The following is a 16,173-nucleotide window of genomic DNA, read 5'->3' on the forward strand; positions in this document are numbered from 1 at the left end:
TGCCCCTTAAATGGTTACAGCGTGAGCCCAGCGGAACCCATCTCGGGGAGCCAAAAGCATCCCAGACGTGAGCGAAAACAGCTTCATTCGGCCCACTCCAAGGGGCGCCAGACAGGCAACAGCCAGGGACACCCCGCAGGCCCGGGCGGACAGGGCATCAGGGGGCATGGGAAGAGGGCACGTCTGGCCCACCTCATCTGGGAGGGGTCCCGGCTCTGTTTCTCTCCTCTTCTCGCGATCCTGGGCAAGACCAGCACCCGTTTCGTCTGCCAAGTGGGAAGGCCCTGCTAAGCCTGGGATCCTTGTATGGCCACACAGACAGAGATGGGCCACAGCTGGCGCCCAGGAGAGGCCTGGAAACCCTGGTCACCCTCGTGTGACGCAGGGGATCCCGTCTGCACACAGGCTGCGCCTTGCCGGCAGGATGGGAAAGGGAGGAAGAAAGAAAGTCCCTGTCTCTTGGTAGCACCAGAACAACCGTCTGAGAGAGACACGAGAGGAAGCCCCATGTCCGGATGGGGAAACTGAGGCAGGGATGGAGTCGTGCCTCCTGTCCCAGAGGTTGGGGTACGGACGGCAGAGGGGAGGCAGGCTGCCAGTGACAGGAATGCAGGAGCAAGGAGTCACGCCCTGAAAGCCAGCTTCTCTGAGCGGAGGACCGAAGAGCCCCCTCTGTGGCTGAGATGCCACGCCCTGTTCTCTCTCTGCCAACCTCAGCCTGCTTCAAAGAGGGAGGGGCAAGCTATGGAGGCTTTGGGGCATGAGGTGACGCCAGATGGTCCTGGGTGAAGGCAGTCCATCCTGTCGCGCTTAACTTTTCCCTTTAAAAGACAAAGCCCAGCTTGGGGTGGGGGTGGGGCGGTGATGGAGAGAGGGGACAAGGATCATGCAAGGTGCTGCCTTGCGCGCAGCCTGCATGCAGTCAACCACGGTTTAGCTTTTCTTTTTATTGGTGGGGGTGGGGTGGGGGGCCAGGTCACACCTGGAAATGCTCAGGGGCTACTCCCGGCTCTGCACTCAGGAATTACTCCTGCTCCCCTGGGGGGACCATATGGGATGCCAGGATCCAACCTGGGTCTGTTGCATGCAGGCAAGCACTGTACTACGGCTCCGGTCCCTAATCATGATTCATTACCCGTCACCCCAAAATGGACCCCCAAATCCCACCAGGAGTGATCCCTGAGCATGGGGCGGCAAGAAGCCCTGGGCCACTCCGTGTGTCCCTCCTCCAAAAAGTTAAAAAACAAAACCAGAAACATACCAATGTCCTTCCTCTCATCCCCACCCACTCGAAGCAACAGAAGTTGCAAGTCTTCGTTCGACTGATCCCAGTAGGGGCCACACCCTGGGCCGTGCTCTGCAGCCCTGGTGGTGACCGGGTTTGAGTCTGAATGTCCTAAACCAGGTCCCCGTGTTCCAGCAGCCTTGCTGGGATCGAGACCAGCCGTCTTCCTCCTCCCCCACGTCCCGTTTTTTCTCCCCGTCCCCAGGGACCTTGCTCAGGAACAGGATGTTTCTGTTCTCCTCCCTCCTTGGTGGGTTCCCATTGGTTCTCCTCGCTGACTGGAGTCATTGGAGTCTGACACTCCCATGAGGTCTCGTCAGTGTGGGGGCTGGGGGCCGGGGTGGGGGGCATCACTGGGCTGTCACGGAGAAGTGGCAATGCCAAGAGGGACCCTCAGCCCATCCTTCCTCCTGATGGAGCCCCTGTCACGACTGGGTCCATATCAGGCCCCTATGGGTACGGAATAGGGGCTGCTGTGTTGACTTCTCCTGTGGCTGCACCCCGGATCTCGGACTGGGTAGCTCAGAGTTCAGATTATCTGGTACACCAAACATCCGACCTGGGTGTGCCTGCGCTCAGACCGACCCTCCCCAGGCGGTGTTCTTTGTTTTGTTTGGGGGCCACACCCGGCGGTGCTCAGAGCTTTCTCCTGGCTCTGTGCTCAGGGATGGCTCCTGGCAGGACTCATATGTGGTGGTGGGGGTTGAGCTAAGGTTGGTGTGTAGGACAGACGTTGTTCAGGCGGAATCCCCTCGCTTGCCTTTCTTTAAGGCCAGATCCTTCGGTCTATTGTCTGTGTTTTGTTTGTTTTGTTTTACTTTATTTAAACATCACTGTTTACGAAGCTGTTCCTAAGCCCATGGTTCCGGCTTTTGACGTTCCAGCACCAATCCCACCACCTGAATGACCTTTGCTCCACCCTTGTTCCCATTTTCCCGGCCACCCCCCAGGCCGACCCCCTTCTCGGGCACACAGTCATCTGTTTTATATGACTTGTGACAACCAAATGGCCAAACCAGTGTGGCTCTCTCCATTCTTCTATGCACTCCTTCCTCTGTCTCCTTTGCATAATCCTGGAGAATCCTGGCTCAGATCCCTGGATAATCCTGGCTCAGATCCCTGTTTATCTGTCTGTCTGTCTGTCTGCGGTCACACCCTGCGGGGTTACACCAGATGACCAGGGTACAGGCCTGATGACTCAGTGCTCTGGCCGGACAGCGTGATGGTGGGCCCAGCAATGGTTGGGGGAAGTCATCAAGGTCATCATACCTTCAGTCACTCCTAGAGCCCTTGGCCCCCATGGGAAATCTCAGCCACTTGGCTCACTCAGCAGCCCACAGGGTGGCTGACGTGGGGAGGGGAAGGACTCAGCTGCAGCCCCCCAGAGAGTGGGGGAGGCTGAAGGTTCTTTTGTGTCCCCAGCCCACATGGCTCTTCTCCTTGGAACAGCATGTAATATATTTTTAATTTAATTTTTATAAAGTTGTTCACAACAATTTATTACATTTATTCTCCCAACACCAATCCCACCACCATCACACCTTCCCAACACCATATTTTGAATGTTTCCACTCAGATCCCCAAACCCTGGCCCCAAAGCAGGACCTAAATAATTTATTTTGTGTTGCGTGTTATGAATAATCCTCTAAAAGGGATCCCCAAAAGTTTCCTTAAGGGAAAGTGTATGAAGATGTTGTATTTCACCCTGGAGTCATTAAGCCGGTCTATAAGAGATTACTAACATGTTGTGAAAGATTGAGACATGTGTGTGTGTGTGTGTGTGTGTGTGTGTGTATCCCCCCTTTGAGGTTGGTTGCCTTCTACTTTACACCTCATCAAATTGGTGTGCTACTTTTGGTACATCCGTGGCATAGAATATGAGACGTTGCTCCGGGAATTCTAAAATTTTATACAGCTGAGGTTAATTTAATTTTTCTATTTTTTTTAACTGGATGGTGACTTTGGGGTTCGGAGGCGTCTCTGCAGCATATCATTCTGTGTTGTTCTCTTCTGAGAGCTTTGCTTGTGAGTCTCTGGATCATGCTGTTAATGAGCTTAGATGGCACCAGAGGCAGTTCCTGGGCGTGACTGCATGACCAGGCTCCCAGAAGAACAGGGAGATGGGGAGAGGTCACCCATTCCCGACCTGTGGGAGCCTGGAGATTTCAGTCACAAGTCATGGATACCTGGGTTTCTCAGCAGATTCAGTCATGGATGAGGCATGTCCAAGCCGGTATCCTGTGGAGATCAGCAAAGAGCATGGCAGTGATTGAGTTCTGGAGGTTTTCGGCTGCCGTGGCTCTGTTGGGGCAGGGAAAGGAACTCACCCACCCCCCCCTCCGGGTTGCCCTAGAAGAAACAGCCTGACCCAGGGTCTGGAGGCATCTCTGCTGCATGTTGTCAGCAGATGATATTTGAGCAAAAACCTACAGGAGGGAGAGGATAAGGTTGTACTGAGAACTAGTCCAGGCAGAGGGAGCAGTCAGTGCAAAGGCCCTGAGGTGCCTGGAGGACTTGGGGAACAAGAAGAAGGGTGGAGGTGGCGACAGAGGGGGCTGGTGGGAGCGAAGGTCAGAGAGCTGGGGGGTTCTGAGTCGGGGGGCTGACTGCCCTTACTGTTATCACTGCCTCTCTCACCTTTGATCCTCTCCTCCTGTTCCCCAGGACTCCCTGTCCCTGGACGCGGCCATCCAGCACGCCCTGGCAGGCCTCTACCCGCCCTTCGAGGCCACGGCCGCCACCGTCCTGGGCCAGGTGTTCCGGCTCCTGGACTCAGACTTCGGGGGTGATGGGCTGAGTCTGCTGCTGGACTTCCTGATTCCTGCCAAGCGCCTGTGTGAGCAGGTGCGGGAGGCAGCCTGCGTAAGTCAGGAGGCCCCGGGGCCCCGGGTGAGGGCTGGGCAGAGCAGGCAGGACGGGGGGCCCTGACTCGTCAGGAGCAGAGGTGGGAGCTTCCTTCCTGCCGGGGCCCAGAGGAAGACTTCAGCACCCACTCCACCCACCCAACCCAAGCTGGCAGGTGGTCAACCCTTCCCCCCTTGACAGACAGGATCAAAAGTGCCAGTTCACTAGCCCCTGGGGAGGCTGGGAGCCAGGCATCCTGGTGGTCCCCGGGAACCTGACCCCCACCATAACCCTGGCTTCCTTATGCTCAAGTAGGGAACAATTTCTGTGCACACAGCGGAGACTGTCCAACCCACCCTGAGCCCCTAAGGTGGCAGAGAGCTTGCTCATTCCCGGAGACTCTGAATAGGCCTCAGGGGCATCCTGGGAGGTGACAGAGGGAACCGTGGGTTGGGCAGAAATGTGGTGGCGAACTGAGAGCAGAGTGGTGTGGCAGGGTCTGTGCTGGTGGCCCACCAGTCACACCTCTTACAGTGCCTTCCTCTCTCCTGGATTTGGGGTTTTGCACTGCCTATGTCGATGTTCCCAGTGCCATCTTGCCACAGTAGAATTTTCCAGGGTGGAGCCAGATTTGACCTCCCAGAGAGAAGTAGGAACTCTTAAAAAAAAAAAAATATATATATATATATATATAAGGTAAAGGCCCTCCCGTTGATCGTCGATTTGCTCGAGCGGGCCCAGTAACGTCTCCATTGGCGACTTTGTTGTTACTGTGTCTGGCATATCGAATACTCTCGGTAGCTTGCTGGGCTCTCCGAGAGGGGCGGAGGAATCGAACTCGGGTCGGCCATGTTGACCGCTTGTAAGGCAAATGCCCTACCCGCTGTGCTATATATATATATATATATATATATATATATATATATATATGTTTTTGGGGTCACACCCAGCGATGCACAGGGGTTACTCAGGAATTACTCCCGGCGGTGCTTGGGGGACCATATGGGATGCTGGGAATCGAACCCGGCTCAGCCATGTGCAAGGCAAATGTTCTACCTGCTATGCTATCACTCTAGTCCCTAAATATATTTTTTTAATGAATCACTGTGAGATACAGTTACAGACTTACAAATTGTCATTATTACATTTCAGTCATACAATGATCGAACACCCATCCCTCCACCAGTGCCCATTTTCTACCACCAGTGTTTCCAGTATCTCTCCTGCCACCCCCACCCCATCCCCTCTCCCCTTGCCTCTGTGGCAGGCCCATTCCCTTTTACCCTCTCTCTCCTTTTGGGTATTATGGTTTGCAATACAGGTAGTAAGTGGCCATCATGCTCGGTCTATAGTCTACTTTCAGCACGCATCTCCCATCCCAAGTGAGCCCTCCAAGCATCATTCACTTTGTGGTCCCTTCTCTATCCCAGTTGCCTTTTCCCCCAGCATGTGAGGCATTCCTCCTGGCCCTTATCTCTACTAGCCTTGGGTGTTAGTCTCCCATTCTGTTACTTTCTATTCCACAAATGAGTAGAAGCAGGAACTCTTCCCTGTGGAGGGAGGAAACTCTCAGGGAAGGATTCTGATTGGTCAGGCTGGGGTCCTGGGCCCTGGGCCCTGGGCCAATCTCTGTGCTAGAGGGCTGGGTACCAGGACCGGCCAGGCTCAAGTCCTGTGAATGTGGATGGCCGGATCGTGGGGACTATTTTGAGAAAAGGCTGAGAAGGGCCTGAGGAGTCCAAACCCTCTCAGGTCAATGGTGGGAAACTGTCCACCCCCATTGCAGGTTTGTCAGCCATGTCCTAATGCCCAGTCCGGCCGCCCCGGGCTCAAGAACCACTACGAGGCTCATAGCCCCCACCCCTCGACCCTAAGCTCCTCCTGCCTGTCCACACCTGGCAGGGGCCAAAGGCAGAGGGGACCATGGGGACCATCTCAGAGGTGAGCAGAGAGGGGTTGAGGGAAGCTACAAGTTCAGGCTCATAGGCTGAAATCAGAGACCCCAAGTTCAATACGGTGTCTGGTTCACAGAAACTCTTCCAGATGCATCATGGCAACTGTTGCAGGGGGGTATTCTCATGGATACATCTGTGCCAGTGTCCACGCTCTCTCTGTTGACACACTTTCTCTCTATCTTTCTCTCTCTCTTTCTCTTTCTTCCTTTCTTTCTTTCTTTTTCTTTCTTTTTTCTTACTTCCTCTATTTCTTCTTTCCTTCTCTCTCCTTTCTTTCCTTTCATCCTTTGTTCCTTCCTCTCTTCCTTCCTTCCTTCTTTTCTTTCTTTCTTTCTTTCTTTCTTTTTTCTTCTTTCCTTCTTTCTTCCTTTCTTATTTCTTCTTTCCTTAGTTCCTTTCTTTCTTCCTCTTTATTCCTTCTTTCTCTCTCTTTTCTTTCTTCCCCCTTTCTTCTTCCTCCATTTCTTTCTTCCTCTTTGTTTCTTCCTTCTTCCTTTCTTCTTCCTCTTTCTTTCTTTCTTTCTTTCTTTCTTTCTCTCTCTCTCTCTCTCTCTCTCTCTCTTCCTGTCTCTTCCTTTATTTAGTGGGAAGGGGGGGTGGCACACTCAGCCATGCTCGGGACACCCTGCAGGGCCAGGGACCACTCCTCCCTCACGCTGAGCATGAGCTATGAGCCGTCTCCCAGGTCTGGCATTATTTCTTACACATCCATCCCCATCCTCCTCTGGACAGTGACCCTACTGCCCACTTCCTGTAGCTGGCCGTGAAAACACATCTATGCTGCTTTCTTCCCCGTTTCTTTGGTGAACAAAGCTCACGAGCTTTCAGTTTCTTGATTTTTATTCTGTGACATCGGCGACTTAAATGTTAATTTGTCAGGGCCAGAGAAATAGTATAGCGAGGAAGGCGCTTGCTTTGGACCTGGCCAACGGGTTTCAAGCCCTGGTACCACCAGGAGTGATCCTGGGCACAGAGTAAGCCCTGAGCATGAGGCCCAACCCCACCGTAAAAATTTAGATTTTACACTATAAATAGCATGACAGGTGAATTTGTGTTGCCTTGTGTGGAGGGATTAGCAACTGGCCCCAGGCCTGGAGTCCTGGTTCTAACCCAGCCTCTAGCACTGTGAGTTTGTGAGATTCTTGGCTCTTCTCCAAGCTTCTGTTTCCTTCTATGTAAAGTTGGGATACGGACCCCCTTCCCACTGTGCAGGTAGGAGGGTACTGTGGCCGGCCCCTCGTCCTGGCCTGCAGGAGGTGCTCATATCCTCCCAGCAACCTCCTCTCAGGAATAAGAACAAGGGCTGAAAAGACAGCACAGAGAGTAAGGCAGACCTAAGGATGACCCTGGCATCCCGTATGGTCCCCTGAGCACTGCCAGGAATGGGCACCCTCATGCCTGAATGCAGAGTCAGGAGTAACCTCTGAGCATCATCAGGTGTGGCCTAGCCCCCACCCCGGCGCCCCCCCAAAAAAAAAGGTAAGAAAGAAAGGAAGGAAGGAAGGAGAGAGAGAGAGAGAGAGAGAGAGAGAGAGAGAGAGTGCAGGCCAGCCTCAGCGCAGCCTCTCAGAGCCAGTGCCTGGAGGCAGCCAGGAAGCCCAGGGACCACTGGGGACAGGCACAGCCGACTCCAGGGGAACCCTTCCTCCCATGGGGGGCATAGGAGAAGACCCTTCTTCTCGTCCCCACAACGCAGTGCCCGCAGGCCGTGGTTATTCTGAGTGTCTGCGGGCAGGTGATGGGTTGCACCCTCACACCTGAGCTTCCTTCTCCAGGGCCTGGCAAGCCTCAGCATAGCTGGTGTACCAGCTCGAAGGTACGCTATGGTCATAGTCAGGCCTCAAAATCCTAGGAAACACCTGTGGGCTCCCTGCAAACCCCAGCCGGCGGGGGAGGGGGTTCCTGTGGGCACGTCCAAGTTCCCATGGACTGTCCAGGGCTCTGAATCAGGCACTGTTGGGCCGCTGGAACTGCAACTCCCACCATCACCACGTGGTGTCACTGTTGAGCGTCGTCCCTGCGCAGCCCCGGGGTGGGGGAGGGGTGAAGGTCGGAGAGGTAGTTCTCAGTGAGAGGGGTGTGGCAGGTTCCCGGGGGAAATGGAACAGTTTTCTTCAAAGTCATCCCTCAAGCTAGTGGCAGAGTCGAATTCCCCAAGTTCAGCTTCATTTCCGCTCCCTTATGAACTCTCTGCTCAAGGATTCAAGAACGGTACCCTCGTAGAAAACGACCTTTTTAGTTTTCAATTGGCAATTCCAACCACTTTCCAAAGGGCAAATGTCAACTGGGGAGGGAATTAGAATTTATTCAATCTACCTCTGACATGCGAGGCTTGGTGTTGGTATTTATTTTTTTTTACACGTTTATAAAATATCTCACTCCATCCTCCCACCTACCCAGTCATGCCAATACAGATTATCATTCCTAATTGGGACATCGAGGCTCCAAGAGGTTTCATGGCACAGTAGCAGCAGCTTGGATCTCGGCGTTCATGCCTTCTAGGCTTGCAAGTGGAGCGTGGGGCTAGAGCTGGGTTGAGGGGTGCTTCGGATGGGTGGGAGAAGAAGAAGGCCAGGGGCGGTCTGGGACCCCCATCACGGGAAGCTAAGCCACACCTGTCCACCACCCTGTCTTGCACCCGTCAGCTGGCAAGTCCTTCCTAGGTCAGGGCAAAACCAAGGCAGAGAAGGCATCTGGGGGTAGGGGGCTGTCTCAGGTCTGCATCCGGGACCCCCAGAGCAGGGGCCTTATATGGAGACCCCTCATCCCCAGCCTGTTCGAGAGCCCCTGGGGAGAGGGAAGGAGGCAGAGCCCCTGGCGTTTGGGCCGACCCCCTGACGCGCCCTCCACTCTCCGCAGGCCCCCTATGCCCGCCGTGTCTTCCTGCACGAGGGCTGGCCCCTGTGTCTGCACGGCGCCGTGGTGGTGCATCTGGCCCCCCTCAGCCCCCTCCTGCTGCGTGAGGGCGACTTCTTCCTCCAGGCCGAGCCCCGGGAGGAGCAGTCTGTCTGCCTCGCTGTCAAGTGCCTCTCGGCTGACCTCCGCACAGTGGACACCAGGCCGGTTCCCGAGTCCTCCTACTCGGAGCTGTTCACGCAGGCATGGCTGGGGGCCCTCGACGGTGCATCCGAGGGTCGCCAGCTCCGCAGCTGCCTGGTGGCGTCTGGAACTGGGGTCGCCCGGGTGCCCTGGACCAAGATCACCAGCCCAGAGTTTGTGGACAACGAACCCCCTGTGGAGAATGTCCCCTCCTCCCCGGCCTGGAGTTCCCTTCAACTCGAGGCTCTGGACCTGAGCAACCCCCGAGAGCTGGTCCAGGCTCGGACCCCAGACTGCCAGGGCTTTCAGACCCCGGGCAACACCGGGACGTGGGGAACCAAGTACCCCCGACTCATCAAGGTGGAGCAAAGCCGGCCTGGGGAGGGGGCCCTGATGGTGGACAGTGCGGCCAGCCAGGACTTGGAGGGTGACTACGTGGGCCTTCTGGAAATCTCTCCAAGGAGCAGCCGAGCGTCTCCCCAGAGGGAGGCGGGCACCTCCAGTGGGCATCCCCTGGCCGCCCCGGGAGAGTTGAGGGGAGTGGAGGGAGTCTCTCTCCCTCAGAGAGGGCTTCCGTCCACGGGAGCTGACGGGGCACCTTCGCTGGACAAGTGCGTTAGTGCCCAGCCAGGCAGTTTGGAGCAAAAACCCCGTGATTGGGGCTTGCCAGGAAAGCTGGACCTGGAAGGTCCCACAGAGGGCCCAGAAACCCAGGCCCCGGAGGTTGACCTCAGCGGCACTGAGAGACCCTTACCTTGGGCTTTGGACTCCAACTCAGAACCAGCTGCCTCCAGGACACAGGGACCCAAGCAAACATCCTCTCCCCTGTGCCCGGCCGGGTCCCTCGCTGCTCCAGCCTCTGCAGCCAGAGCGACTGGCCGGCGCCCACCAAGCCATGGCCGGATACCCCTACCTGAGCCCGCCACCTCCTCGCCCACATCCCCCTCTCCCAGGCACAGAGTCTCCGTCTTGAGAGGACAGAGGCCAGCCCACGATGTCCCGGAGGAAGCGCCGCCTTGCAGAGTCCTGTGTCCCCGGTCCTCGCCCGAGCCCAGCCGAGACAAGTGGCAGGGGAAAGGTAGGGGTGCGGCGTGGTGAGAGGCGGGCTGGGATTGTGGTTCTGTGAGAGGGAGCAGGGCCAAGTCCGGGTTTGAGGTCTCACTGGGTGCCCCGCTGAAACCATCCGAATACGGGCGTGATGATCGCAAGTGAGGCCTCGCTCTGCAGGTTCTAGGTCACCCTCCATATACTGCGGGGGTCACGGCGAGGGCCATCTGGAGCTTCAAGGACAGCAGATGTGTCGCGTCCCGGCGGGCTCTGCTCAGTCAGAAGGCGAGAGCAGACATTCCCCCGGGAACCCGAGCCTTCTTTCACACCCTTTTCTTTGTTGCTGCATTTGCCCAGCTGGAACAACTCAGACGCAAACATCTGGCCCAGATGCTGACTCAGGCCCACCGCTCTGGGAAAAGGCTGGTGTGCCAGAAGCTTCCGCAGGCCCTCTGGGAAGAGGCCCCCCTCTGGACCTGCAGCCACCGGGGTCCGAGCTTGGCATTAAGGCTCTGAGTGCGGAGATCCTGAGCTCACGGATAGCATGCCTGCCAGGTGCGCGGGGAGGGGGGCGTGGGGTGGGGTACCTGCCAGAGGTGAGGGGCAGCGGGCATGGCTGCCAGGGGTGCAGGGTGAGTGTCAGGTGTGCCTGCCAGGTGCACGGGGTGGTAGGTGGTGGAGGAGGCTGGACCTGGCCTCCTGGGACTCAGGGTCCTTCTCTTCCAGTCAGGAGATGGATTCTGTCTCAGCCATTTCTAGGGGCCCATCTGTCCTTCCTAGTTTCTGAGAGTCTGCCAAGGGTGAGTGTCCAGAATTTCCAGAATTTTCCCTGGAAGCACAGCTTGAGACAGGGGTCCTGAGGAAAGTGATTCCCTACTGGTCACTCCCAGGGGAGGGTCATAGAGGAAGGAAGGTGAGGCAGGATGTGGCCTGACCCCTGACCAATCACCAGAGGGCATGAGCTGAACCACAAGGGCTGCGGTGGGGCGGGGGGTGGGGAGGAGGGGGTGTCAGTCCTCATCAGCCCCCATATGTTATGTCCTGGGAAAGGAGTTTCTCTTGCACATGGACCAGACCAGATGCGAGGCTGCAAATGCAAGGCCCCTTTATTGTTAGCTCGAGCTAGGGTTTGAGTCTCATCCAACGCCGTGGAGTCGTGACAAGGACCCTGACTCTGAATTCTGAGCAGCAGCTTATAGAGGGTTTGGTGACATAACAGCATTTTCCCAGGAACTGACACTATGTTGCCAGTTTTTGGTCCCGGTCCTTTCCCGAGACTCCCCTCCCTGGCCCTCTCCACCTGGCTGGGCGCCACTGCCAGTGCCCCCTACTCTGATGGGCTGATGCCACGGGGCAGTTTATCGGCCCAGGATGATACTGTTCTCTGAGAAGTCGGGACTTTCTGAGAGGGGAAAGCGAGACTCAGGCCTGCTGAGTCTCGGTGTTAAAGTGGAATCTGTCATGGCTCCACTTTTGCCTCACCTTGGGAGGGGATGGGGCCAAGTTCTGATTTACTGTAGGGGAATTCTGGGAAAGGAGGGCATCTGGGCGGGGTCCAGGGCGCCCTGCAGCCCTCACAGAGGGTGTCAGTGCTGCTGCTGACACTGGACATGGCCTTGTCTCTGCAGGGAATATTTGTTAAGCACCTGTCATGTGCCTGTATTGAGCACTGAGCACCCCACATGCCTCAGTCTGAGCTGCCGTCTGCTCTCAGGAAACCCTGTTAGCATGAGGGGAAACCAGCAAGTTATTGCAACCCAGTAGGGAAAAGAAAATGGTACCTGGGGGCTATGCAGGGGCCTGTGGTCTGGGCTCAGGGGAGGGTGATCAGGGAAGACTTCCTGGAGGAAGTAGTCCAAAGCTGAGGCCTGTAATATAGCTTCAGAGAGCATAACTCACGTGAATGGGTGGGAAAAGTGTTCCAGACAGAGGGAACAGCGCGTGCCAAAGGTGGCTTGGGTCATCCCTGCCCAACCCCTACCTCCCGACCTGCTGGGCACCTTGGCTGAATAGCCTGGAAACAAGATGAGGCTCTTTCGTGTGGGGGCCCTGGGCTGGGAGAGGGATTTCTCACGGACCTCCTGGAGGAGGTGGCCTCTCAGTTGGACTTGGAAAAATAAGGAGAGCCTTGGCAGCTGAAGCAGAAAGGACGGGGATACAACTGGGATAGAGGTGGGTGGTGGCAGCCTGGCGTCCCTGGGGCTGGGCTGCGGTGACAGGGAGGACGCTAGCTGCCTGGAGCGGCCAGGCAAAGTCCCACAGAGGCTTAGGCGACAGGGACTGGTTTCTCCCGGGCTCAAGGTCATGGGTCCCGGTAGAGTGTGGAGGCCGGTTTACTCCCTCTAGGGCCTCCCCTCCCTCTGTTTCCACATGGTCCCCATTCTGTCCATCTCGGTTTGGACTTCCGGTTGCTATAAGACACGGTCCTACTGGATCGGGGCCCGACCCAGTGACCACACGATCGTAGTGACCCTTCAGAGACTCTTCAATGATGCCACAATAGTACAGCAGGGAGGGCGCTTTCCCTTGCACGCGGCCAGCCCAGATTCAATTCCCGGCATCCCACGTGATCCTCCTTGCCCAAACATTGTCAGGAGTGATTCCTGAGGGTAGAGCTGGGAGCAACCCCGGAGCATCACTGGGTGTGACCCCAAAATAGAAAAGCAAGCAAACTAGGGCTGGAGCGATAGCACAACTGCCTTGCACGCAGCCGATCCGGGTTCGATTCCCAGCATCCCATACAGTCTCCCGAGCACTGCCAGGAGCGATTCCTGAGTGCAGAGCCAGGAGTAACTCCTGAGCATTGCCGGGCGTGACCCAAAAAGAAAAAGAAAAGAAAAGAAAAGAAAAGAAAAGAAAAGAAAAGAAAAAAAAGAAAAAAGCAAGCAAACAAAAGAGCCAATGACAGCCACATTCTAAAGCACTGGGGGGGGGGGGGTGAGGACTTCAGCCTCTGAAGGGGGTGGGTGTGGGGTACAGGTTATCTGGGGACCAAATGAACACACATAGAGCCCAGAGGGGCTGCACTCTGCTTTCTCACAAGGAGCCATGGAAAGTCTGAGCCGAGGAGATGCCCTGAGTGCCAGTCACTGTGTCCCCCACTCAGGTGATCCGGGTGAACCCATCAGGGCTCATCCCACCTTGATAGCAGTTTGTGGAGGGGGGGTATAGGGTCTTGCTGGGTGGCTACTTCCCCAGTCTGCTTCCTTCCCAAGAAAACAGGTGCAGGGGCGTCACACAACATCTCCCCTCCAGGGAAGCCGATGGCCGCGGGGTGCCCAGGCCGTGGACAAGCATCTCCCACCTGGCAGACCTATGCCTGCCTTTCCACTTTTCAATTAACTCACTGTTTGGACTTTCTGTGATCAAAAAAAAAAAAAGAAGTCAGACATACAGGAAATTGGGGACTAGAGGATAATTAACATTCTCTTGGCCCTTCAGTGGGTTTAATAAATCTGAACTTTCTTTTATTTTGGGTCACACCCAGCAATGCTCAGGGGTTCCTCCTGGCTCTGCACTCAGGAATTACCCCTGGCGGCGCTCAGGGGACCATATGGGATGCTGGGAATCGAACCCGGGTCGGCCGCGTGCAAGGCAAACGCCCTACCTGCTGTGCTATCGCTCCCGCCTCAAATCTGAACATTTGGACTTGTTTCACCTTTTTGTTACTGCCCCCAGTGCTTCAAAGAGAGCGAGTGTTCTCCACTCCTTTCCTTTTGCTCGTTGCAGCAGTATCTCTCGAGGCTGAGGCCTTTCCCCCGAGGAACACCCAGCAGAGCCGGAGCATGGCTGCTCCTCTTCTTCCCTCCACACTTGTGTTCCAGTTTCTCCGGTGGGCCCCACTCTGCATTTTTCCCTTCAGAACTCACAAACTGCATGTCACACTGGTGCAAGGTCTTTGCTATACGCGTATACATGAGGCATTCTAAAAGCGATGTAACGCTTTTGTCCTGTCTTCGAGGCAGATGTACGTGTTGCTATTAGTTCATTTCTTACACAATTCTCCTTGTTTTCACACACCCTGCGAAGGAGAGTGTGTGACTGGCCCGGGAGGGCGGGCAGATTCGGCTGCTCCAGGGCTCCTGGGCTGGAACAGGGCTGTGTCCACATGGGCAGGAGCTCAGGTTCCAAGCTGTCCCTTGCTGTGTCCCGGGTCTGGGGCTCTGGCCCAATGGGAGAGGCACAGCAGGAGCCCAGGGGAAGCCTTTCGTCTGAGAAGACGCCTTTGCCCTCAGTGGCTCTGTGCTGAGCCTGGCCGTGCTCAGGGCCCCACGGGGATACCCCCGCCAGCTCAGGACAACTCAGAGAGGCGGCTGCACGCTCCCCTCCACCCAGTTACAGAACTAAAGCTCCCTGACCCTCCTGACCCTCTGACTTAGCAGACAGTGAGCCCCCTTTACCTCCCCCCGAGTAAGGACCCCAGACCTCATTCTAGGAGCTCTGCCCCTGGGGTCCCCCTGACCAGAGGAAGTTCAGAAGACTTTTTCTACTCCAGACCACTTTTCTGAGGAAGGAGCTTTTGAGCAGGGTCCTGAAGGATGAGTAGGAGTTCGTTGTTCATGGTGTGTAAGAAAGGGCACTGCAGGTGGAGGGACCATAGTGGGCAAAGGCCCAGGGGTCTCGGCACTGGGTCCTTGAGGGTCCCACTGAAGCTGCTGGTGTCTCTCTCCTTCAGGTGGCCGGGACCGGCAGGGGCGGCCCCTACTGCTCATCTCTGCCATGGCCGGAGCCTGGGATGCGCCATGGTGCACTGTGTCCGAGGTCACCAAGCTGCTCTCCTACTTGTGCACCGTGCCCAGGTAAGGGCCAGAGTCCAGCACAGGCCTCTATGTGGGGAGATCTTGCACCTGGTGCAGCTCTGCTTGCGGGGTGGGGGGTGGGGGGTGGGATGCAGGATGGACTTAGTCTGGCCCTGGGAGTTTCCCAGTGTGGGGGGAGAGGGCGGCAGGCAGTAGTGAACCGGGCATGAGCACTGCTCCCGAGCAAACACAGTGAACCTCTGTTCACTGTCGATGAGGGCTTCTCAAACTGGAGCAGAAACTCCTGGAAGTTCAAACATCTGCACCCCTCGGACGTGGACTGGGAATGTGGCTTTCTAATACGTTTCCTGATGATGCTGACAGAGGCAGAGACCACTTATTTGTAGAGTATGGAGGTGCCAGGGGTGGGGGAGACCATGCCGGTGGGGGCTTGAGTCAATCAAGGAAGGCTTCCCTGTGGAGGTCACCGTGGGGTCATCGATGTAGAATCTGAATGACACGTATTTATTGAACAAAGAAAGGGTGAATGAGGAAAATGGATGAACAAGTTAGAGTGAAAGAAAGAATGAATTAGCAACAACTGATTTGGGATGATTTCAAACCACAAACCACCACTCTGTCTGCCCATCACTACCCCCCAGCCCACAACACACACACACACACACACACACACACACACACACACACACACACACACTCACACACGGAGTTTGGATTTCGTGTTTGGATTTCGTCTTCCCTGCCTCTCAGTCCCAGTCCCCAGCTGGGGTGAGGACTAAGGCGGAGACCCCAAGCCAGCCAAGATGCCCAGCGGCTGGGGGCGAGGATGGAAGATACAGAGACTCTTGGGAACTGCCTCCAGGGGCTTCCCCGGGAACGTCACTGCCACCTGCTGGCCTCCAGGATTTATCCTTCCTTGTGCAGGGTGAAATGGCTTCTCTGACCCCACTGCTCTGTGCTGACAGGGGGCCAGCAGGTAGACAGAGCTCTGAAACTCCCCAGTTTGCTGCGTGACCCTCAGGCAGTCACAGGGGGTGAGTAAGTGGGCTCAGAGCACTGAGCATGGTCACCGAGGTCAGTGTCCACTAAGGATTGCTTTTCCCACTGCCTGACGGTGGCCCTGGCCTGGCTTCTCTCTGGGCCACACCGGGGACGGGGATGCCCTCGACTTCCGGCCCTGCCCCCCAGGGGTGTCCAGGCTGTGGCAGAAGCTGGTAAGGAAGCAGAGTACAGATGTGGGACA

The 16,173-nt window shown here is 56.2% G+C and overlaps 1 protein-coding gene across 1 annotated transcript in view; it reads left to right on the plus strand.

Moving 5' to 3' along the window:
- KIAA1755 (KIAA1755 ortholog) overlaps nucleotides 1-16,173 on the plus strand; it is a 42,249-nt gene that overhangs the window by 6,941 nt on the left and 19,135 nt on the right. Inside the window, exons 2-6 of the mRNA XM_056121903.1 lie at nucleotides 3,950-4,147; nucleotides 8,944-9,424; nucleotides 9,528-9,542; nucleotides 10,516-10,725; nucleotides 14,846-14,969. Of these exons, the coding sequence (XP_055977878.1) occupies nucleotides 3,950-4,147; nucleotides 8,944-9,424; nucleotides 9,528-9,542; nucleotides 10,516-10,725; nucleotides 14,846-14,969 (1,028 nt within the window). The remainder of the gene's footprint in view (nucleotides 1-3,949; nucleotides 4,148-8,943; nucleotides 9,425-9,527; nucleotides 9,543-10,515; nucleotides 10,726-14,845; nucleotides 14,970-16,173) is intronic.

This window comes from Sorex fumeus, unplaced genomic scaffold (assembly GCF_029834395.1).
Source record: "Sorex fumeus unplaced genomic scaffold, SorFum_2.1 ptg000044l, whole genome shotgun sequence".
NCBI classification, from domain to species: Eukaryota; Metazoa; Chordata; class Mammalia; order Eulipotyphla; family Soricidae; genus Sorex; species Sorex fumeus.